Genomic DNA, 23,053 nt, shown 5'->3' on the forward strand with positions numbered 1-23,053 from the left:
TTGCATTACCAACCAACACAGCCCTTTTGGAACCTGCTAAGGCCTTCTGGCAGACTCCCACTGCAAGCCTACCTACCTGTAAACGAGCAGATCACAAGTACTTCATCCCTTCCAAGGACTCTGAATTCCTTTTCACTCATCCAGCCCCAAACTTGCTGGTAGTAGACGCAGTTAACCAAAAGACCAAACACCAGTTTCCCCATTCCACTTCATCCGACAAGGACAGTAAGCGAATAGATCTGCTCGGACATAAAGTATATGCATTTTCCACATTACAATTTCACATTGCTAATTATACTGCCGTTCTGGCAAAATATGACCAAAATAATTACAACAAATTCATGGACTTTGATGACATTCCAGAAGAAAAGAAACAACAATTCACGGCTCTAGTTTCTGAGGGACAAATCATCTCACGTACCGCTCTTCAAGCGGCCTTTGATGCAGCCAATACTGCAGCAAGATCCACTGCTACAGCAGTGGTCATGCACCGAGGTTCATGGCTCTCCTCCTCTTCCTTTCCTCGAGAGGTCCAGAATACCATTGAAGATCTTCCCTTCGACAGTGACAAACTCTTTGCCTCCACGATGAACGACATACTTCATTCAGTGAAAGACTCAAGGGCAACTCTCTGGTCTTTAGGGATTCAAACCCCTGTGACCAGAAGGTGACAATATAGATATCAACCTTACCAGCATCCACGCTACCCCGCATATACCCAGCAATTCCATAGATCACATGAGCAACAAAAACAACAGCAATGCCAGAGACCCAGATACCAGCGTCGCCATCCCAATTCCTCGGCAGCGTCTCAATCCCTCCGACTAATAAGCAGATTTGAAGACTTGGTCGAGGGTTTAGAAAACAACATTCCCACTTGAGCGCTTACACCATATGTCCCTATTTTTGGACACCGCCTACGACCATTCTCCCATGAATGGCAGAACATTACCACTGACAAGTGGGTTATAGAGGTCATCAAAATTCTCTGTTCCATCCCTTTCCTATCTTTGCCTCCTAACCACCTACCCTCCCCGTCCCTCTTCAGGGATCCCTCTCACAAGCAACTGCTCTTCCAAGAAGTACAACATCTCCTTCTATTGGGAGCAGTGGAACTTGTAGACACAGAGGAAAAGGGGTTTATTCCCATTATTTCTTAACAGAAAAGAAAACTGGGGGATGGCGACCTATCCTCGATCTCAGGCAACTCAACAAATTTATCAAAAAGCAAAAGTTCAAAATGGTTACCCTCACCACCATAATCCCAGCACTGGAGCAGGGTGATTTGTTTTCAGCCCTTGACCTACAGGACACCTATTTTCATGTGTCTATATATCTGGCTCACAGACGTTTCCTTTGTTTTACCCTCAGCATGACACATTTTCAATACAAGGTACTACCCTTCGGCCTAACCACCACCCCCCATGTTTTTTTCCAAGCTCCTAGCTGTAGTTACTGCCTACTTCAGGAAACAAGGGGTCATAGTATTTCCTTACCTCGATGATTGTCTCCTCAAAGCCTCAACGCTCAATGAAGCACTTCGATTCACACAGCTCACCATTGATCGTTTCCTATCCCTCGGCCTACAAATAAACAAAAACAAATCCACATTATCTCCTACCCAGCACCTGGAGTTCATAGGAGCACACCTCGATTCCCAGACAGGAATAGCATCTCTCCCGCCTGATCGCTTCAACAACATAAAACTATTGGCAATGAGTCTTCACAACAGTCCTCAGGTTACCACTCGAGACTGTCTGCAACTACTAGGTCACATGGCCTTGTGCACTTTCATGGTCCAAAACGCACGACTATACATGAGCTACTTCCAAGCTTGGTTGGCTGAATGTGCATGCTCTAAACAAGCCTCTATCCATACCTTTCAGAGTCAAAGATTCTCTCCTATGGTGGATGGTTCCCTCCATCCTCTGCTCTGGAGTCCCCTTTCTCCAGGATGCTCTATCCCTCATAATAACTACTGATGCATCCCTCACAGGGTAGGGTGCACACATGTCCCACCACACTGCCCAGGGACTATGGTCTTCAACCGAAACCTCCCTGTACATAAACGTCCTAGAACTTCGAGCCATACGCAATGCCTGCTGTCACTTCCTCCCATTAATCCGGAACCAATGTGTACAGATAATGACAGACAACATTGCCTGCATGTTTTATGTAAACAGGCAGGGAGGAGCTTGCTCTCACGCGCTTTGCACAGAAGCTATGAAGCTCTGGAGCTGGTGCCTTGCAAACAACATTCAGATATCAGCCTCCTATCTTCCCGGAGCTATGAATACCACAGTGGATGAATTAAGCAGATGCTTTCCCTGGGATCACAAATGGGAGATAAACGAGACGATTATCCACAACATATTCCGCATGTGGGGCTACCCAACCATAGACCTCTTCGCAACTGCGAAAAACACAAAATGTCCCAAATTTTGCTCCATAGCAGGATTGGGCAAACGTTCTCTGGGAGATGCGTTCATGATCCGATGGCACCAGGACTTGCTATATACTTTTCCTCCAATACCAGTTCTCCACACAGTTCTCACAAAGATACGGACAGATTGTGCCACGGTAATTCTGATTGCCCCATCGTGGCCCAGACAACTGTATTTTCCGTTCCTCACCAGAATGTCAATCTGCCCACCAATCTTGTTGCCCCTCACTCCGAACCTCCTATCGCAGCAACACGGACGATTTCTTCACCCCAGTCTGACAATCTGGTTCTCAGATTCTCAGAACCCAGTCTGGTTCTCCCAAAATGAATTAGCATGCTCTGAGCAGGCTCAAAGAGTGCTCCTACATAGGTGATGCGAGTAGACTGCGTTCTGCTATCTCCAAAAGTGGAAGCTATTCACACAATGGTGCTCAACTAAACAACAACTTCCTACTTCTGCACCTTTTCCACTCATACTTGACTACCTGTTAGACTTCAAGCAATCGGGCCTTTCTTTCAGCTTCATTAAAGTCCACTTAGCTGCTATTACAACTTTTAATGACAAGATCAACGATACCTCTGTTATTGCTCATCCAATCACCAAGTGTTTTCTCAAAGGACTCCAATCCCTATACTGAGACATTAAACCCCTATCCCTTCATGGGACCTTCACTTAGTTTTATCCTGCTTAACCCAACAACCATTCGAGCCTCTAGCCACTTGGTCCCTCATACCTCTCTATGAAAACGGCATTCTTAGTGGCAATCACCTCCACCAGATGGGCAGGAGAATTAGCAGCTCTCATGGCAGACCCACCATATACACTGTTTTTTAAGGACAAGGTTACCCTCCGATTACACCCCAAATTCCTTCCAAAGGTGCATTCGTCATTCCACGTCAATGAGCCAATATACCTACCAACTTTCTTTCCTAAACCACATGCAAACTCTTTTGAATACACCATTAATACGTTAGATGTACGCAGGGCCTTGTCCTTCTAGTTGCATAGAACCAAGCCCTTTAGGAATTCTTCTAGACTCTTTGTCTCCATCGCAGAGTGTTCCAAAGGGACACCTATTTCTACCCAGAGACTTTCAAACTGGATTTCTGAGTGTATCCGACTGTGCTATCAGATAAAGAAAGTGACGCCTCCAGCTGACATCAGAACTCATTCCACTAGATCTGTCGCTACCTCTGTGGCCTTTCTACGCAAAGTTCCCCTGGCTGACATCTGTAAAGTGGCCACTTGGTCTTCTGAACACACATTTGTTAAGCACTATGCCCTTACTCAAGGACCTCTCTCTGACACACGATTAGGCAGAGCTGTAACGGCATTCCTACCTAATCAGAAGTCCCTACCTCCTTGAGATACACTGCTTTTCAGTCACCTGGAATGGAGCACCCACAGGGACATCTCTCAAAGAAGAAGAGGAGGTTACTCACCCTGTACAGTAACTGACGTTCTTTGAGATGAGTGTCCCTGTGAGTGTTCCACTACCCACCCTCCTCCCCTCTACATCAGAGTTGGGGTAGCCTCCATTGTAGAGAAGGAACTGAGGAGACCGGTTGCACACGCATACTACGGCACACTCAGAGCGGGGGGGCAAGCTCTGCACGTGCATGACCGGCATGAGTACTGCTGTAAAAATCGCCAGAGCGAAGGTGCAGGGACGCACCAACACCTGGAGTGGAGCACCCACAGGGACACTCATCTCGAAGAACGTCAGTTACTGCACAGGGTGAGTAACCTCCTCTTCTTCTTTGAGTAGTGACCCTCTGGGTGCTCCTCTGTAGGTGTTGATGCGTCCCTGCACCTCTAATGAGAGATTTTTGGTAGCAGTGTCCATTGAGCCCGCACATGTGCCCTCCCTCCCTCGTGGTCTGTCTTGAGGCTCTTTAGCACTGCAGGGGCGACCCCCCCCACTTCCTTCTCTATGGTCTTTGGCCTCAGACGGAAGTCCCTTCCTTATCTGTGTCATTAGCATAAGTAGTGTTTGTTTTGTTACCTTAGCTCTCCTTAAAGGTAGTTAGGCTAGTGTTTCTTTATTTTATTTTATTCCTTTGGGTTAAAAAAAAAAGAGAGAGAGAAAGGAAAAGAACGCAGTTTCCTACTCTGTCTGGGGGTATTTCCCTTCCTCCCCTCAGGCATCTAGTAGACTCTCAATTTTTTTTTCCAGTTTAAAAAAAAAAAGAGTAGTAAAGAAGATGTTCTTCTGCATTCCTCACTGCTAGAAAATGACAACCCTCTGCCCAGGGGCATGCCTGGCTCTCTCTGCTCCAAGCGGTGCCTCTCCTGCCAAAAGTCAGTTCCTGTAATGGCCAGACATTCTCATTGTGTCTGGGAGAGCCTCACAGAAGTGCTTTACCTGCGACAGTTAAAACGGCAGCCTTACAGGAGCTGGGAGCTGAAGTTAAAATTCCTCCCTATGGAGAAAACACTTCAGTCTGCAGGGGACTCCGGTGGGTGCTGACCCTGGATCATCTCCAGAGCCTTCACTTCAAAAGGGGTTAAGTCGAGGAGAGGAGAGAAAAAAAAAAAAGAAAGAAAAGCCAGCAGCAGACTCCCTCCAGAAAGGCTCATAAAAAGGGCTCCTCCAAGCAACTGGCCAGCCAGAGGGGTTCTCCAGTGTGGCCATCTCGGCACCAATCCAAACACATGGGTTCTGAGTAGCTGGCCAGCCAGTGGGGCTCCCCAGAGTGGCCACCGCAGTAGCATGACACCAGCAGCTCTGAAGCGCAGCACCAAGAAGAGGTCTCCTGCTGTGAGCTCTGCTCTGCAGCACCATCGGCACTGCAGCTCTGAAGCAGCTACCAGAGAAGGGGCCCCCTGCTGTGAGCTCTGTTCTGTGGCACCATCCCCATGGCACGGAGACGGTCAGGTTCTGAGGCAACAGTACTGCCCCCTAAGGAGAGGGGACAATTACCATTTCTAAAAGAGCAGCACAGAGAAACCCTTTGGTACCAGATGCAACAAAACTCCCATCTAGGAAGTGTTCTGCACCTTCCCAACCATCGATACTGATGACATACTACAGACACTCCTCTGTGGTATCACGTGAGCCCATGGTAACACACGTGCTCTGGCATTCTGGAGACCTGTGGCCTCAGTACCCAGGGAAAAACAATTACTGTACCATCTCTCAAATAGTGGCACCAACAAACTTTCTGTACTGGGCACAACAAAACTCTCATTTAGGGAGTGCTCTGCCCAACTATCGGTACTGACAACGTACCACAGACGCTCCTTTGTGATACCAAATGAACCCATGGTACTGCATGAGCTCTGGTACCCTGGAGACCTGATGGTTGGGGAAGAACTGCAATCCCCATTACTTGGTACCAGGACCCCAGTATTGAGCACATCCCGGCAGCCAGAATCACTCTTGGCACTGGGCTGTATACTGCCAATACCCCAGTCAGCTCCACCCTTACCCACTGACGAATCTGACACTGGCCAGGAGATCATTTCCCTGGACCTTATTGTGGTCCATTGTCACACTACAAGGGTCCTCCCCAATTCCATCAAGCCAACCTACAATCGTGGTATGGGCCCCCTGAGATAGGGTGACCAGATGTCCCTATTTTATAGGGACAGTCCCGATTTTTGTTTTTTTTTTCTTATATAGGCTCCTATTACCCCCCAGCCCTTTCCCTGATTGTTCACATTTGCTGTCTGGTCACCCTACACTGAGGTAAGCCCACCGCCCATGCCCGTTTCCTCCCTCTCTCCCACAAGCCCATATTGTAACTCTTGGGCAATGTACACACACATGTCGTGACTGTGACCTTGCACCCCATAATGCTTTATGGAAATATGCTTATGAAAGTAAATATGACATAACTGGAATATGTTTTATGCTAGATATGCCATGTAACATATCTCTGCAAAGGTTATGATCTACTGGATATATTCATCCTATTTGTATGCATGTATCATTTTTGTATTCGAATTTATGAATATTGGCTATGTATTTGTTTAATTTTAAGTAGCCTCAGTGAAGCAGTTGGTCGGCTTCCTGAGAAAAGACTATTCTCTGTAAGTGCCCAATCAATAAACACATAAGCGAACAATGAACTTTGAGATGCCAATCCACATCTGAGCTTTCCTGGGAAAGTGGTCTGGCTTGTAAGGAACTCAGTCATGCATGGACACCTGACTTGCCAATATGAGTCCAAAACTCCATCTTCTGGATAGGAGAGAACATCACCCTCAGAGATGTTTCAATAAGTTTCTTTTACAGACTAGCCTCCTTCAGGGGTGTGAGTGATTGCTAGACTCAGACTTGAAGGAGGCTAGTCTGTAAAAGAAACTTATTGGAACATCTCTGAGGGTGAGATTTCCATCTATAATCACTCTTACTGTATTAGGTTTAGACTTGCGTGTTTTATTTTACTTGGAAATTCACTTTGTTCTGTCTGTTATTACTTGGAACCACTTAAATCCTACTTTCTGTATTTAATAAAATCACTTTTTACTTTTTAATTAACCCAGAGTATGTATTAATACTTGGGGGGGGGGGGGGACAGACAGTTATGCATATCTCTCTATCAATGTTATAGAGGGCAAACAATTTATGGGTTTACCCTGTATAATCTGTTTTACCCTGTATAAAGTTTTATTTGGGGTTTGGACCCCATTGGGAGCTGGGTACCTGAGTGCTGGAGACAGAAACACTTCTTAAGCTGTTTTCAGTTAAGCCTGCAGCTTTTGGGGGACGTTGTTCAGACTTGGGTCTGTGTTTGTAGCAGGCTAGCATGTCTGGCTCAAACCAGACAGGGCACTGAAGTCCCAAGCTGCCAGGGAAAACGGGCTCAGAGGTAGTCTCGGCACATCAGTTGGCAGTCCCAAGGGGGTTTCTGTGATCCAATCTGTCACAGCGACCATCTCCGGTGTCTCTTAGGGAGAGTCCACCAGATGGTTTGCTACAGCCTGGCTGTCCAGAGCACCTGAGCCAGGGCAGGAGGAAGTTTTTTCAGAACAGGAAAAAGAAACTGAAGAGGAAGCTACCCTTCCAGCACACTTCTCCTCATCTCTCCCAGATGAGGCTGTGCTGCCCACCCCTCATCACTAGGTGAAGATTTTAAGAATTTTCTGGATCTTACCAAGAGGGTGGCAGACGAGCTGCAGATACACATCACAAGTTCTTGGAAATTCTACACACCACCTTCTCCTCTAGAATTGTCCTCCCAATTAATGAAGTGATTCTAGATCCTACCAAAGTCATCTGGCAGACACCACCAGCCTCCATCGCAGCAACCAGCAACAGAGTGTAAAAACAGAGTGTGACAACAAAACAAACAAAAACCAACACCCCCCCCACATCTTTACCCAAAGAGGCAGACTTTTTCAACATCCGCAACCCAACTCCATCATAGTGGATGTGGTTAATGCACAAAGCAAGAACATAATGCCAAGTCAACTCCATATGAACATGCTTGGCAAGATGGTGTATTCATAGAATCATAGAATATCAGGGTTGGAAGGGACGTCAGGAGGTCATCTAGTCCAACCCCCTGCTCAAAGCAGGACCAATTCACAATTTTTGCCCCAGATCCCTAAATGCCCCCCTCAAGGATTGAACTCACAACCCTGGGTTTAGCAGGCCAATGCTCAAACCACTGAGCTATCCCTCCCCCCCTAATTTCATCGACAACATTACTGTTTATGGCCAAATATAATTTTATGAAATATGGGAAACCTAGTGTGTTTCTGGAATGTTACTGGAAACACAAAAAGAACAGATTCAGACCATTCTTAGAGATGGTCAGTTAATAGCCAGACTGATCCTAGAGACAGCACTGGATGTAACTGTTATAGCTGCCCTCCCAGTCTCCATGACAGTGGTACTGAGGCGGGTTGTGTTGTTTTTGTTCTACACTGCTCTAGATAGCCTAAAGAGCTACCGACTTCCAGTTTGAAGGGCCAAACTCTTTGCGGAGAAGACAGATTTTCTCTCCAATTCCTGAAGGATTCTTGGATCACGTTACACTCTGTAGGAATCTACACTGGGACAGAAGAGAAGATATACCTCTCAACCACACCACAGGTCACAATCTTCTCAATACCCACCATCTCAGTGCAGTTATGAGCCACAGGGTAAGAGGACCAGGGCTCAAAAGTGGGAACAGTCTGCACCCCAGTCCATGGCCTCTTAAACTGCCTCTTATAAGCACTTTTGATGAGCTGGTCGAGGGCCTTAACAATGATACCTTACAACATCAGCTGCTATGTATACACTGGTCATGCCACTCAGAAGTCACCTTTCTCAACTTCACAGCAGTTAGGACCAGCTCTAAAGCAAGGAGATTGATTTTTAGCCCTGAACCTACAGGGTGCCTACTTCCATATCTCAATACAACCATCGTACAGATTTCCTACTGCTTACCTTTGGGGCAGGATCATTATCAGTACAGACTGCTCCACCCACGGTATTGTTCAAGGTTCTCTTCATTGTAGCGGCATATTAACCCTGGTACAGTGACTGGACTTAATGAGCACCAACCTTGATGCAGTACAATATAGAGCGTTCCTCTCGCTACCCAGATTCACCATGCGGGGACGTCTCCCTAGTACACTGGGGAGGTCAACTACACAACCACAAGGTTCAGGACATATGGCCTTACACAGAAATGACCTTCCATGTCATCTTTTGGGGCTAAGGGCTGTCAGGAGTGCCTCTGCACACTTTCTGCCTTTCATCAAAAACAACACACAAAGGTCATGGTGGACTTAATGTGACCTGTATGTTTTGTATAAACCGCCAAAGGGCTGCCAGATCTCCCACCCTCTATAAGACAGCACTCAAACTTTGGAATTGATGCACCCATCACAATGTGCTCATCTCAGCTGTCTATCTACCAAGTATACAGAACGTCACAACCAACAGGCTCAGTTGCAATTTTCTCATGACAATGAGTGTGTACTGAATTCAGAGGTGCTTCAAGATATATCCGCCCTTTGGGGAACCCTGACTATGGAATTCTTTGCTACTTAACAGAACAAGAAAGGTCCTTGTTACTGCTCCAGGGCTGGCCTGGGGAAACATTCACTGGCAGTTGCCCTCATCTTCCTATGGGACAGGGCCCACTTGTATGTCTTTTCCCAGTTTCCTACTCTATCCAAGATTCTGTTGAAAATTCAATGAGACAAAGCGAGAGTTATTCTGATTGCCCCTCTTGACCATGACAAGTCTGGCTCCCTTACCTGACACAGATGGCAATATGCCCTCCTGTTTCTCCTCAGCCTATTCTTCACTCTCTCAAAACAATGGGCTGACCCTTCACCCCAACCTACAGGTCCTCCACCTCCAGACTTGGCTCCTTCTTAGTTCCAAGGCTTAGAGGCAGAATGCTCTGACAAGCTGAAAGATGTGTTGCAAGACAACCAAAAGTTCACCACTTAACATACTTATCTACACAATGGAAACGACTCCAAGTTTGTCCATTCCAAACACACAGACCCAACCTCCTCTTTCCTTCCTCTGATTTTGCATTATATTTTAAACTCTCACTCCGCTCCCTTAAGGTACATCTCGCTGTGAAAACGGCTGTTTGCTCACCCACTAATGCGTAGATTCTTTAAGGGCACTGGGAATCTATTCCCGCATGTGACACCACCCGCTCCAGCCTGGGACTTTAACCTAGTTCTCAGGGCTTTGACTAGACCTCCCTCTGAGTCCAGGGCAACTTGTTCTCTCTTACACCTGTCAATGAAGACAGCATTTCTAATTGCCATCACCTCAGTTAGGCACATAGGAGAAATAGCGGCCCTGATGGCACATCCATCCTTCACAGCCTTTTTTTTTTTTTTTTTTTTTAAGGACAAAGTAACTCTAAGGCCATATCCCAAGTTTCTCCCTACTTTCTCTGCACTTTCCATATGAATCAATAGATTCATCTCCCTGTTTTTTCCCAAAAACACATTGTGACAACTGGGAGACAATTGTGCATATGCTAGATATTAGAAGGACATTAGCATTCTACTTGGACAGGACTAAGGACTTCAGAAAATCCCCTAAACTCTTCCTTTTGTCCAAAAGCTCTCTGATATCAGCTCAAAGACTATCCAAATGGGTCTCTAGTTGCATTAATTACTTATAAAGGGCGCAACTTGCTTTCATCCAGAGTCCATATGCACTCCACAAGATCAGTTTTTACCTCAATCACATTCTGTAGGGATACCCCTATCTCAGCACTCTATAGAGCAATGACTTGGGCCTCTGCCCATACTTCTGCAGAACATTATGCGATCACTGAAGATTTGGCCGCAGACACCATCTTTGACTCCACAGTACTCTCTGTAGTAAAAGATTCCACTTCGAAGTCCCAGCCCCCAGTGGTGGATACTGCTCGGGAGTCACCTAGAGTGGAGCACACATAGGGACACTACTTGAAGAAGAAGAGGAAGTTACTCACCTTGTGCAGTAACCATGGTTCTTCAAAATGTGTGTCCCTATTGGTGCTCCACAACCGCCCTCCTCCCCTCTACTTCGGAGTTCTCTATAGGGCTCTGCAGCGGAGGAGGAGGTGAGGGGGGTTCACCCTTGCAGTGCTAAAGAGCCTCAAGGCAGACCATATGCATGGGCACATGCATGGGCTCAACGGACACTGCTACCAAAAATCTCCCATTAGAAGTGCAGCGGCGCACATACACCTACAGTGGAGCACCCATAGGGACATACATCTTGAAGAACCATCATTACTGCACAAGGTGAGTAACTTCCTCTTACTATATTTGTTACAGAAATGCAAAAGCCACTTTTAAATGTTGATTATCTGGACTATTTCATGTTTCCAGGAAAGCCTATGAAATGTTTTTGCTATTAAATGCATTAAAATTTTCCTCTTTCTGTAGAAAGCAAAGAATATGAGCCAAGAGAGCAAAGAAGGATGATGGGTGCAAGTCTCAAAGCAAATCTACATGACCTGCAGCAAGCACAAGCTCCTGCAGCAGGCCAAGTAGGAAAATACAGACCTGATGGTGAATACTGACTTAATAATCTATATGTACAATTAGCAAAAAATGGCAAGTTCTTTGGGGATTCCATGAAGCTATTACCAGCAGGACAGTGGGGTGGGAGGAGGTATTGTTTCATATTCTCTGTGTATATATAAAGTCTGCTGCAGTTTCCATGGTATGCATCTGATGAAGTGAGCTGTAGCTCACGAAAGCTCATGCTCAAATAAATTGGTTAGTCTCTAAGGTGCCACAAGTACTCCTTTTCTTTTCATGAAATTTCATTTATTTGTGAAACAAAAACATAAATGATCTTTCTTCCACCTGTGTGGTTTTCTCATTCTGCTTTTATGTACTGAGTGTAGAAGAGATTCATATGGCTGTTTGGTAGTAAAAGTAGGTGTGGGAGTATATTAGGACATTACTTATTCATGTAGAGTGAGTGAGGAAGTGTTCTAGGTGATCTGGACATTGTGGAAGAGAACTTGCTTCAAGATTCTTTTGTCCTATCCAGGGGCTTGTGCAGAGCTGGAAAAGAATCTGGAAGTTGCACCAGATCCCTCCCTACCCCAAAACACACTGCAGCAGATGATGTTGGCTATAACAAACAGTCTGGTTCACTGGAGTCTGAACTGAGGATCTATTAACCCCAGAAAATGTACATGTTTTCTTCCTGGTGGCTATGGAAGGCAAATAGAGACACTACTTCCCTATTGGTCATCCACAAACTTCATTGTCATCTAGCTGAGCCTGCCTTAGCTCAGAGCAAGACTGCTCCTAGAGATCAAGTTAGCTGACCCACCCCTTGCAAGCTGCCATATCCGCTTTCCCTCCCACCATTTCTACCCGTCTGAGCCTCCCATTCCTCTGTGGCTGTCAGTGCTCTTCCTAGCTAAGCAGAGGTGCATTTGGAACTTCACTTATTCCTCACTGCTCCTCCTGGAGAGACAGAGGTTGTTCCTCCTGGCTGGAGGGATGTGGAAAGCAACAGGGAGCCAAAGAAGAGAAGTAGGGGAATGTTGGATATAGAGAGAAAACTTATTCTGTAAGCAGGGAATGTGAGGGACTAAAAGAAGACTGAGGGGGTAGAGGGTAACAAGAGGGGCAGAATAAGTATTTTGAGGAATAGTGATATAGGTTGGAAACAGACTATGGGGGAGCATGAGGGGGAGAGCTCAGATAATATGGCTGTTTGTCATAGCTGACCATGATGTCATGACCTCATGTGTTCTTTTGTGACATCTGTTCATGGCCTTGCTCCTTGCAAACAGGTGTCACACAGGAACATATGGACTCACAGTGAAAACTTGGTATGACGCTTGGTCCTGTTTTCAGTCAGTTTTTCACATTTGAAGTGTTTACATTGACTGTCCTCCTTTGCTTTCTGAAGTTCAGCTCACCATAGAGTACTTTTTTCAGGAGTGTATCATCTTCCATGTTGATAACATGACCTGTCCATCTAAGCTGAGCTTTTATAATCATTGCTTTGATGCTGGTTGTTTTTGCTCCTTCAAGGATGGTAATGTTTGACACTTGTCTTGCCAGTGGGGCCTCAGAATAAAGTGAAGGCAATGCGTGTGATATTTTTCAAGTTGCTTGATGTGTCTGTGGTAAACTGTCCATGCTTCACACCCATAAAAAGGAATGCTATCACAGCTGCGCTGTATATCATCAGTTTTGTTGACAGTATGGTATGGTGTTTGAGTATCTTATGGTGAGGTCACCAAAAGCTTGGGTTGCCTTCGTATTCTGTCCAATATATGTTTTTGATCCAGGGAACCATCACTTGAGATGGTACTGTCATGATATGTTAAGTGATTGATGTTCTTTAGTTTATACCATCAATGGTAATATTTGGCTCAGTGGTTGTGGTTGATGGGGCTTCATTTTTTTCCAGGCTGACAGGGAGTCCAAACAGTAAGTTTCCTCTGATAACCTGCTAAGGACAAGGTGTAGGTCACTTTTGCTATGACTAAGTAGACCACAATCATCTGCAAAAAGGGTTTCACATGAGTTCCTCAAGAACTTTTGTATTTTCAGTAAACATTTGGAGATTGAAAATTCCTCAATAGTTCTATACCTTACGTAGATGCCTTTTTGAAGGTTGTCAGTTGTGTAATTCAGAATGGCTACAAAGAAGAGATCAAAGAGGACCAGTGCCAGAATGGAACCTTGTTTCATCCTATTATATATGGGGATGGGTTTGAGGTCACCATCTGAGATTACTCAATCACATCTTTGTGTAATTAACATATAATGTTACCTAATTTGATGGGGCAGCCAAACTTTTCTAGAATTTTCCAGGGGCCATTTCTGTTCAGAGTGTCCAATGCTTTTTTTAAGATCAGTGAAGATAACAATCAGTTCCATTTTGATGAATGCATTTTTCCTGAATCTCTCTCTCATGGCGTCCACTCACCACTAGGGGTGATGCCCTAAGTTCCCTCTAAGCTGCATTGCCAGCCTATTTAAGCATTGTGCAGGCGCTCAGGGCTGCGGCGGGGAGAGATTCCTCTCCCCCAACCCAACCCAGCTCAGCCCCACTCCATCTGCAGCTGGGGGGAGAGGTGCCTCTCCCGTCGCCCCAACCCAGCCCCGGATTGGACCTGTCATGGCAGTGGGAGAGGCGCCTCTCCCATGGCCCCAGAGCTGCCACTGCGGGGAGAGGCGCCCCTCCCCCCAGCCCAGGTGTTGCTGCAGGGAGAGAGAGCTGGGGGGGAGTCCTCTCTCCCTGCCATAGCCCCAGGGAAGCCTGCACCCCAAACCCCTCATCCCTGGCCCTACCCCAGAGCCTGGACCCCTAACCGGAGCCCAGCACATAAAATTCATTTCGCATATGGGTGGGAAAAATTAGAGGGAACACTGGTGCTGCCTCCTGGCCACTCTGGGGATTAGCTTCTTCCAAGTGCTGTGTGCTCCTCTGGCAGGCTCTCAACCTTTCTCTGCAACTCCAAGAACTCCTTCTTCACAACTTGGCCTCTGACCAGCTCACTATGCATGCTTCCCTCTTCTGGGATATAAAGTCTTCAGCATGAACTGTCCCAGACAGTCTGCTCTCCACTGCCCAGTCTATGTCACTTCCCCAGGGGGAACCCAGGCCCCCTGTCTACTCCGGGTTCCAGCTCGGGGGCCCTCTCTTCAGTTGCTATCCTATATCTTGCTGCTTTTCTCCTGAGCCTTTCCAGCTCTCCCACTTCTCTGGGGTTGCCAGCCCAAACCCCTTCCTGGCAGGCGGTAACTGTAAACTATCCTCTATAGCAGGGGTTCCCAAACTTGGCTTGCAGCTTGTTTGCGGCTTCCCATAGCTCCCATTGGCCAGGGGGGAGGGACAGCTCAGTGGTTTGAGCATTGGCCTGCTAAACCCAGGGTTGTGAGTTCAATCCTTGAGGGGGCCATTTAGGGATCTGGGGCAAAAACTTGTGGATTGGTCCTGCTTTAAGCAGGGGGTTGGACTAGATGACCTCCTGAGGTCCCTTCCAACCCTGATATTCTATGAAATACCTGTTTATGGTTCCACTGAAATCTATGAATGACAAACTCCACTGGGAGCTGCGAGCAGCCGTACCTACAGATGCTCAGGTAAACAAAGTGTCTCATGGCCCACCAGGGGCTTACCCTGAACAAGCCACGAACCAAATTTGGGAACTCCTGCTCTATAGTGTCAAACACATCTCCCAGGAAGTGACTTCAGACCACTTCCCTGCAGCCCCTAGCTGTGCTCAGCTCCTGGGCTTTATACAGGCCCTTGTTCCTGTCTAGCTGAGCCTTATCTAATTAATCCATGCTCCCTGGCTCCTTCTCCAGGTGCAGCCTGGGGAGTTAATTGGCCCAACTAGCCACCTTAATCCCTCAAGGGTTTGTGTGGGGGTGCCTGGCCCTTCACACTGTCTCACAACAAAAATAATTGTGTGGGTGGTATGCTGACCTGATCTAAATCCACATTGGGTATCTGGTAGAATCTTCTCTGATACTATTTCAACAAGTCCATTGTGTAAAATACAAGCAAGGATTTTATCACCTACAGATATCAGGAAGATCCCCAGGTTGTTGCCATAGTCAGATTTGTTGCCTTTATTTCTGTATTGTGCAACTATGATTGCATCTTTGAAATCCTGAGGAATTTTCTCAGATATTCTTGATAAGTTCATCTAGATAATTGACAGTTTTGGGGCCTTAAATTTATAGATTTCAGCTGGTATACTGTCTTTGCCTGGTGATTTACCTAACTTCATTTGTTTGGTAACTTTGCATTCCTCAACAGTAAGTAATTGGGTGATATCTACATGTGAGGTGCTGGGTTAGTTCCTCTTGCAACTGTGTATTGATAATAAAGGGGTGGTGGAGTAGCTGTACCCATCTTTCAGCAATGTCTCTCTTGTTGTTAATTAAGGTACATTTGAACTCTTTAATGGAGCTGGTCAAATGTCCTAATAGTATGACTCTAGTTTACAGTGCCAGAGTTCAGATCCCATGGATGCTCCCCCTGTGGGAGTGAAAAATTCTGATACTAGGGTGATGATAGCAGCATAAAGACCGATATTGAAAAGAATGATACAGACTGTGGAGAATATGTGAGGTAGTAAATGTGGCAGGAGTGGAAAGAAAGGAAAGGATTAAGAGGGAGACTGATAGAGGAGTGAAATAGAGAGAATGAAAGCACCTCTACACCATAGCTTACAAGAATGAAAGCAGCTCCGAGCAGTTGGTGTGGAGGCTTATACATTTAAGCTTAAATATTGAATCTCAAAAGATCACACACAAACTGGGGATGGACAGTGTTTCTTGAAATATTCCATCATCAGAAGGCAGATGAAAAACAATGTGATTTATTTATTATATTTTAATATGGTTTTTAAGCCAATCTCAAAATTTTGTGGAGCTCTGCTCCATGAATCCATGCAGCTTGTTGGCAGTACTGCTTCACTTGTCCTCCTTCATTTCTCCTATGGCAAGTCCCACAAATCTCCATGCACACCTCCCCCTTCCCAAACTCAGAATAGTGGTCTTGGGCCAATAAACTTCCTATGGCTTTTCACAGAAGAGCATTGCCTTTAGTAAACCATGGGAAATTTGTCAGTGCTGAGGCTGCCTTAATAATAGTTTGGAATGCTGGTTCTGAATGGAGTTTACCTGTCAGTTTCCTCCTTTTCCTACCTGTAAAAGTTATAATTGTACTACAAACTAATAGATTATTTACTATCAATACTGCAGATATACAGTAATCACTTTTCATAGTTTGACATCAACGAAGGGTGATAATGAAATATTTCTTTGCAGAGAGGCAAGTACCTGACCTATTGGACACAGAAAGGCTTTTGCTCACAGATCTGCAACAAGCACAGGCTTTTGCTGCTAGCCAACCAGTCAGTATCAGTGGTAAGTACAGAGTTAAGGCTTGACCTACATTCTTTACTCAGATATAACTCAGTAGCAGTTGTGTGTGAAAATTCACTGAGCCATTCTCAACAGGAGTTTTGGGTGAGTAAGGTGTGCAAGATAAGGCCTTCACGAACATGAAGATCAATTCATCAAAAATCAGTTCTTGGAATTACCCCTCTGGATACCTCATGTAATCTCAGCAAGGCAATACCTCTTCCATTTCTCAGTTGTAGGTGTGATTATGTCCTAAAAAAGAGTGCTGGCCACAAACTGGAAAAAGGATTTCTTAGGCACGGTGATTTTCACTGTCTATATTTGAAAGGTAACAGGTTTGTTTTAAAAGCTGGGCGTCATTTAGTTAATAAGTATTTCCAGTCTCAGGATTTTACTGACCCAATATACTGCATTGGACTACTTCTGCTCATTTTCTGCTGCAGCAGATGCCATTTGAACAAAAAAGATAAAAATATGAACAGGAAGGAGATTTTTCATTTTATTTTTCAAGATATATTTAGATATATAGAATATTTTCCCTTTATAGACCATAATGGTTTCTATGAAGTGGTTTAATTTTATAATCTAAATTACCCTTTAGGCAATTTTCCGTAGTTATTATAAAAGTGTATTTAGTGTAAAAAGAAAAGGAGTACTTGTGGCACCTTAGAGACTAACCAATTTATTTGAGCATAAGCTTTCGTGAGCTACAGCTCACTTCATCGGATGCATACTGTGGAAACTGCAGAAGACATTATATACACAGAGACTATGGTTTCTGTGTATATAATGTCTTCTGCAGTTTCCACAGTATGCATCCGATGAAGTGAGCTGTAGCTCACGAAAGCTTATGCTCAAATAAATTGGTTAGTCTCTAAGGTGCCACAAGTACTCCTTTTCTTTTTGCGAATACAGACTAACACGGCTGTTACTCTGAAACCTGTATTTAGTGTAGTTACTGGAGAAATTCAAAAACTTTTCTCAATTAAATAACTTGTTTATTACCTATTAAAGAGAAAAGACTTTTTTTTCCTATTGAACACACTAAAAATGTCATCTTTCTTGTAGTAGCATACATGTACTAAATAAGCAAAAAAGAATCTTGGCAGCAAGTATAAAGGCAAATCTACACAAACACAATCAGCAGGCCAAATAAGAAAATACAGACTCAATCATGAGTGTGAAGTAAACAACTTAGTTAACAAAAATTATGAATTCACTGGTGATTCAGTGGGCTTCTATGAATCTAAGTTTTGAACCAAAAATGTAAATTCTCTCTCAAACCTGTGAAGCTTTCTAAATCAGCTTTTTAATAGTCAATGTAACTATCATTTTGTGTATATGAGAAGCCATTCACACTGATGAGATATGCTCAGTTCACCCTGGAGTATACCCAGAGAATTGTGTTATTTTCATATAGGGGAGCACTCTAAAAAGTTTCCTGCCATCTCTGCCATTAACTTTGTCTTAAATTGGTAACACCAGGAAAGTTAGTGCACCATGTAAGTTCATTCACAGCAGTCATGATGAGGGACCCTGGCACAGGGTTTAAAAAATGTTGCTCAAACCACTGAGAGGGAACTTGATAATGTTGATCTGTCCTCTTTGAGATGGGCACAAGGGAGGCTGGGGTTTGCCAAAGTAATTTGACTGTGTCAAGCAATGCTTCTTTGATAGGAGGCACCACTCTTCCTGGTGCTGCTGTCTGAAAAATGCGGAGGAGTTTGTGTGGATTTTCCTGCACCGTCTGAGTCTGAATCATCAGGGTTGATGCCACTCTCCACATCAAGTCCTGGAAGGTCATAAAGTCCTCTGGGTTGGGTGAGGGCATCTCAGGAGCAGTCAACTCATCAGATGAAGAAATCTGAACTGGGGCCTGATACATGTCATCTTGCACCTCCTCGTCCAGTGGCTCTAGACTGGAAAACTATTTGGGTATTAGAGGTGTTAAGGTTTCCTTCCTCGTTGCCACAGGTGAAGGAGATTTAGATTTGGAGTGAGGTACCAACATAGATCTTGGGTCACAAGGAGCAATGCAGGGAGCCCAGTATGGCCATAGTGTAGCCATAGTGCCCATATTGCATAGGAGAACCCCATGGAGTTTAGTCCCTGGGTATGGATCTCTTGTCCACAAGCACGTGTCCTAAAGGAGTGTCTCTAATGCAGAAGGAGTCAGAGCCCAAGATCTGAAGGATCTAGAGAGGGAACCTTATTTACCACTGCGTAATTCAGAAGAGAAAAAGTAGTACTCTTCCTGAAAAGGCAGAGCGGTACTGGTCAGTGTCATGGTGTGGTTTTTGAAGATGCACAGCCCTGAGTAAGTAGTAGCTGGAGGTGGTTCTGATGGTAGTACTGATGTCAGAGCTGTTGTGGCACCCAGGTCAGATTTTATGTACTCTGTATCAGGGCTATGTGCTGAAGGAGAGATGGCATAGGCAGGCATAGCAGGTCTTTGGCCATCAGAAATGCCTGTAAGAGAAAGCAGCCATACACACACAGCTGAAGATGATGGCACTGGGATCAATGGTACCAGAGTCAACAAGGCAAAAGTTATCAGCGTCAACAAAGTCAGGTTTTGATGGTACTGCAGTGGATGATACAGAAGATGTTGCTCTGAACAGTGCAGATGATGTCGCTACTGGAGTAAATGGCACCACCTCATGTGGTACCAGGGAGTGGCGCTCCATGAGCTGCACTATTGCTTTTCTGCTGGAGAACTTTCCGTGTCTGTCTGAGCTATGATGGGTAGAGTCTTCTGAGGGATGAGGTACCCTTCAGGGGTCTCAACTTATTCTTCTCAACTAGAGTAGAAGACGTCTTGGGCAATTTTGAAGAAGACCTAGAGATGAGGTGAGCGAGCTCTCCCCTCCATGAGCCTTTTTTTGAAGGGGCAGAAGAAGCTGGTGGGGCACTCTTTGTTGAAGAGTGTTCTGTTCCTTCACGTGCAACATAGCCCAACTCAGAACAGGGATGCATTGTCTTTTCTAGAAAGTGTTCCCTCAGGTATATCTGCCAGAATTTGCATGCCTTGGACAGGAAGGACTTCAAATATTGTGTTTCTCCTTTAAATGTCCATCACCATATCAAAACAGGTAGTGGGAATGCCCATCATTAAAGGGCATTGCTGCCTACCAGGTCAGACATTGTTTAAATCTTAGAGACTTCTGCATAGCTAATGGCAGAGACAACAGCAGGAACAAAGTAAAAAAGGAGGATCCCCGTTAAAAAGGAAACTAAAACTTAATACCTACCTATACTTATCTATTAACATTATAGTCTAACTATTTACAATAAGTTGAAAAATTGCTAACTGAGGGAACCGGAACTCAAAGAAATATGGAGCGCTCCAACTTGCACAACAGGCAGTGAAAATGAATTGAGAGGGACTCAGTATCCCTGTCTTGTATGGAAGTCATACTGGGCTCATGCACTCCCCACAATGATACTCCCCACAATGATACAATGAGCCATCATGTGCCAGCAATGCCCCTTTGCCATGTACACTGGTCAAACTGGACAGTCTCTACGTAAAAGAATAAATGGACACAAATCAGACGTCAAGAATTATAACATTCAAAAACCAGTTGGAGAACACTTCAATCTCTCTGGTCACTCGATTACAGACCTAAAAGTGGCAATACTTCAATAAAAAAACTTCAAAAACAGACTCCAACGAGAGACTGCTGAATTGGAATTAATTTGCAAACTGGATACAATTAACTTAGGCTTGAATAGAGACTGGGAGTGGATGGGTCATTACACAAAGTAAAACTATTTCCCCATGTTTATCCCCCACCCCACACTGTTCCTCAGATGTTCTTGTCAACTGCTGGAAATGGCCCACCTTGATTATCACTACGAAAAGCTTCCCCACACCCCCTGCTCTCCTGCTGGTAATAGCTCACCTTAAGTGATCACTCTCTTTACAGTGTGTATGGTAACACCCATTGTTTCATGTTCGCTGTGTATATAAATCTCCCCACTGTATTTTCCACTGAATGCATCCAATGAAGTGAGCTGTAGCTCACGAAAGCTTATGCTCAAATAAATTTGTTAGTTTCTAAGGTGCCACAAGTACTCCTTTCCTTTTTGCGAATACAGACTAACACGGCTGCTACTTTGAAACTTGTCATCATTTAGTTGATAAGCATTTCTGACAGTCCCAATATGCTCTACCAGTCCACTACTGCCCATTGTCTACCTTCATGAAAGGCCATTATACTATAAAAGTAAAAAAGTAAGCAGGTAGGAAAAAATATTTTTTAGTTTTTTGAGATAAATTTAGAACATTCTTTAAACATAAACAGTATTTTTACCTGATGGTTTCTGTGAAGTGGTTTAATTATATAATCTGAAAGATCTTTCTAGATGTTTTTCTGTGATTATTGTAGAAAATGTATTTAGTAGAGTTATTAGAAAAATTGAAAAGCAATTTTCTTTGTTAAATATCTTGTCTATTTCATGTTAGAGAACATGTATCAAATGCTTAATTACCATTTTTCTAGTGTAGTGGTTTTCAACCTTTTTTCATGTGCGGACCCCTAGAAATTTTTGAATGGAAGTGCAGACCCCTTTGGAAATCTTAGACATAGTCTATGGACCCCCAGAGAACCATGGACCACAGGTTGAAAACCAGTATTATATGATAACGACACCCTTTCGCAGACCCCTTAGACATCATCTGCAGATCCCCAGGGGTCCGTGGACCACAGATTGAAAGCCACTGTTCTAGTGAACACACTAAAAGCTTTCTGTTTCTGTAGAGAAAAAAGTATATGGGCTAACTCAACAAAGAAGGATGTTGACTTCAAATTTAGAAGCAAATCTACAAGATCTGCAACAAGCCCAAGCTCTTGCAGCAGGCCAAGTAGTAAAATGCAGACCTGATGGTGACGGTGAGTGCAGAATTGATAACTTACATGTACAGTCAGAAAAATTGTAAGTTCTTCTGGAGATTCCTTTTTCTGCCATGGATAAAATGCTTAAAAGAAGAATATAAATTAATTACTGATGTTTTTCCACTTCTGAAGCTTTTAAATCTGTCATTTGGATACTTTATGTAAACTGGTAAGAGACTCTACAATTTCCCATATATAAGAAGCAGTCCACATATATGAGATGATTTACTAGCCCTGGTCTACACTACGAGTTGAGGTCGAATTTAGCAGCGTTAAATCGATTTAACCCTGCACCCGTCCACACGACAAAGCCCTTTTTTTGACTTAAAGGGCTCTTAAAATCGATTTCCTTACTCCATCCCCGACAAGGAGATTAGCGCTTAAATCGGCCTTGCCAGGTCGAATTTGGGGTACTGTGGACGCAATTAGACGGTATTGGCCTCCGTGAGCTATCCCAGAGTGCTCTATTGTGACCGCTCTGGACAGCACTCTCAACTCAGATGCACTGGCCAGGTAGACAGGAAAAGGCCTGCAAACTTTTGAATTTCAATTTCCTGTTTGCCTGGTCACCTGCAGCTTGCCACGCTGGCCAGAGCTAATCTGCAGAAGTGACCATGCAGAGCTCATCAGCAGAGGTGACCATGATGGAGTCCCAGAATCGCAAAAGAGCTCCAACATGGACCGAACGGGAGGTACGGGATCTGATCGCTGTATGGGGAGAGGAATCCGTGCTATCAGAACTCCATTCCAGTTTTCGAAATGCCAAAACATTTGTCAAACTCTCCCAGGGCATGAAGGACAGAGGCCATAACAGGGACCCGAAGCAATGCCGCGTGAAACTTAAGGAGCTGAGGCAAGCCTACCAGAAAACCAGAGAGGCAAACTGCCGCTCCGGGTCAGAGCCCCAAACATGCCGCTTCTATGATGACCTGCATGCCATTTTAGGGGGTTCAGCCACTACTTCCCCAGCCGTGTTGTTTGACTCCTTCAATGGAGATGGAGGCAACACAGAAGCAGGTTTTTGGGATGAGGAAGATGATGATGATGAAGTTGTAGATAGCTCACAGCAAGCAAGCGGAGAAACCGGTTTTCCCGACAGCCAGGAACTGTTTCGCACCCTGGACCTGGAGCCAGTACACCCCGAACGCACCCAAGGCTGTCTCCCGGACCCGCCAGGCGGAGAAGGGACCTCCGGTGAGTGTACCTTTTTAAAATACTATACGTGGTTTAAAAGCAAGCATGTTTAATGATTAATTTTCCCTGGCATTTGCGGCTCTCCTGGATGTACTCCCAAAGCCTTTGCAAAAGGTTTCTGGGGAGGGCAGCCTTATTCCGTCCACCATGGTAGGACACTTTACCACACCAGGCCAGTAGCACGTACTC

At 44.8% G+C, this 23,053-nt stretch overlaps 1 protein-coding gene across 4 annotated transcripts in view; it reads left to right on the forward strand.

Annotated features, from left to right (window-relative positions):
• The window catches only part of CCDC7 (coiled-coil domain containing 7), a 177,205-nt gene that overhangs the window by 153,086 nt on the left and 1,066 nt on the right, over window positions 1-23,053 (forward strand). For 3 of the 4 annotated variants that reach the window (XM_075125966.1, XM_075125968.1, XM_075125967.1), the window contains 4 exons: window positions 11,298-11,423; window positions 16,677-16,775; window positions 21,536-21,667; window positions 22,459-22,864. In XM_075125966.1, coding sequence (XP_074982067.1) covers window positions 11,298-11,423; window positions 16,677-16,775; window positions 21,536-21,667; window positions 22,459-22,481 — 380 coding nt within the window. In that variant the 3' untranslated portion in view covers window positions 22,482-22,864. The remainder of the gene's footprint in view (window positions 1-11,297; window positions 11,424-16,676; window positions 16,776-21,535; window positions 21,668-22,458; window positions 22,865-23,053) is intronic. The other variant, XM_075125969.1, reaches the window with a different exon arrangement.

The sequence above is a fragment of the Caretta caretta genome, chromosome 2, assembly GCF_965140235.1.
Source record: "Caretta caretta isolate rCarCar2 chromosome 2, rCarCar1.hap1, whole genome shotgun sequence".
NCBI classification, from domain to species: Eukaryota; Metazoa; Chordata; order Testudines; family Cheloniidae; genus Caretta; species Caretta caretta.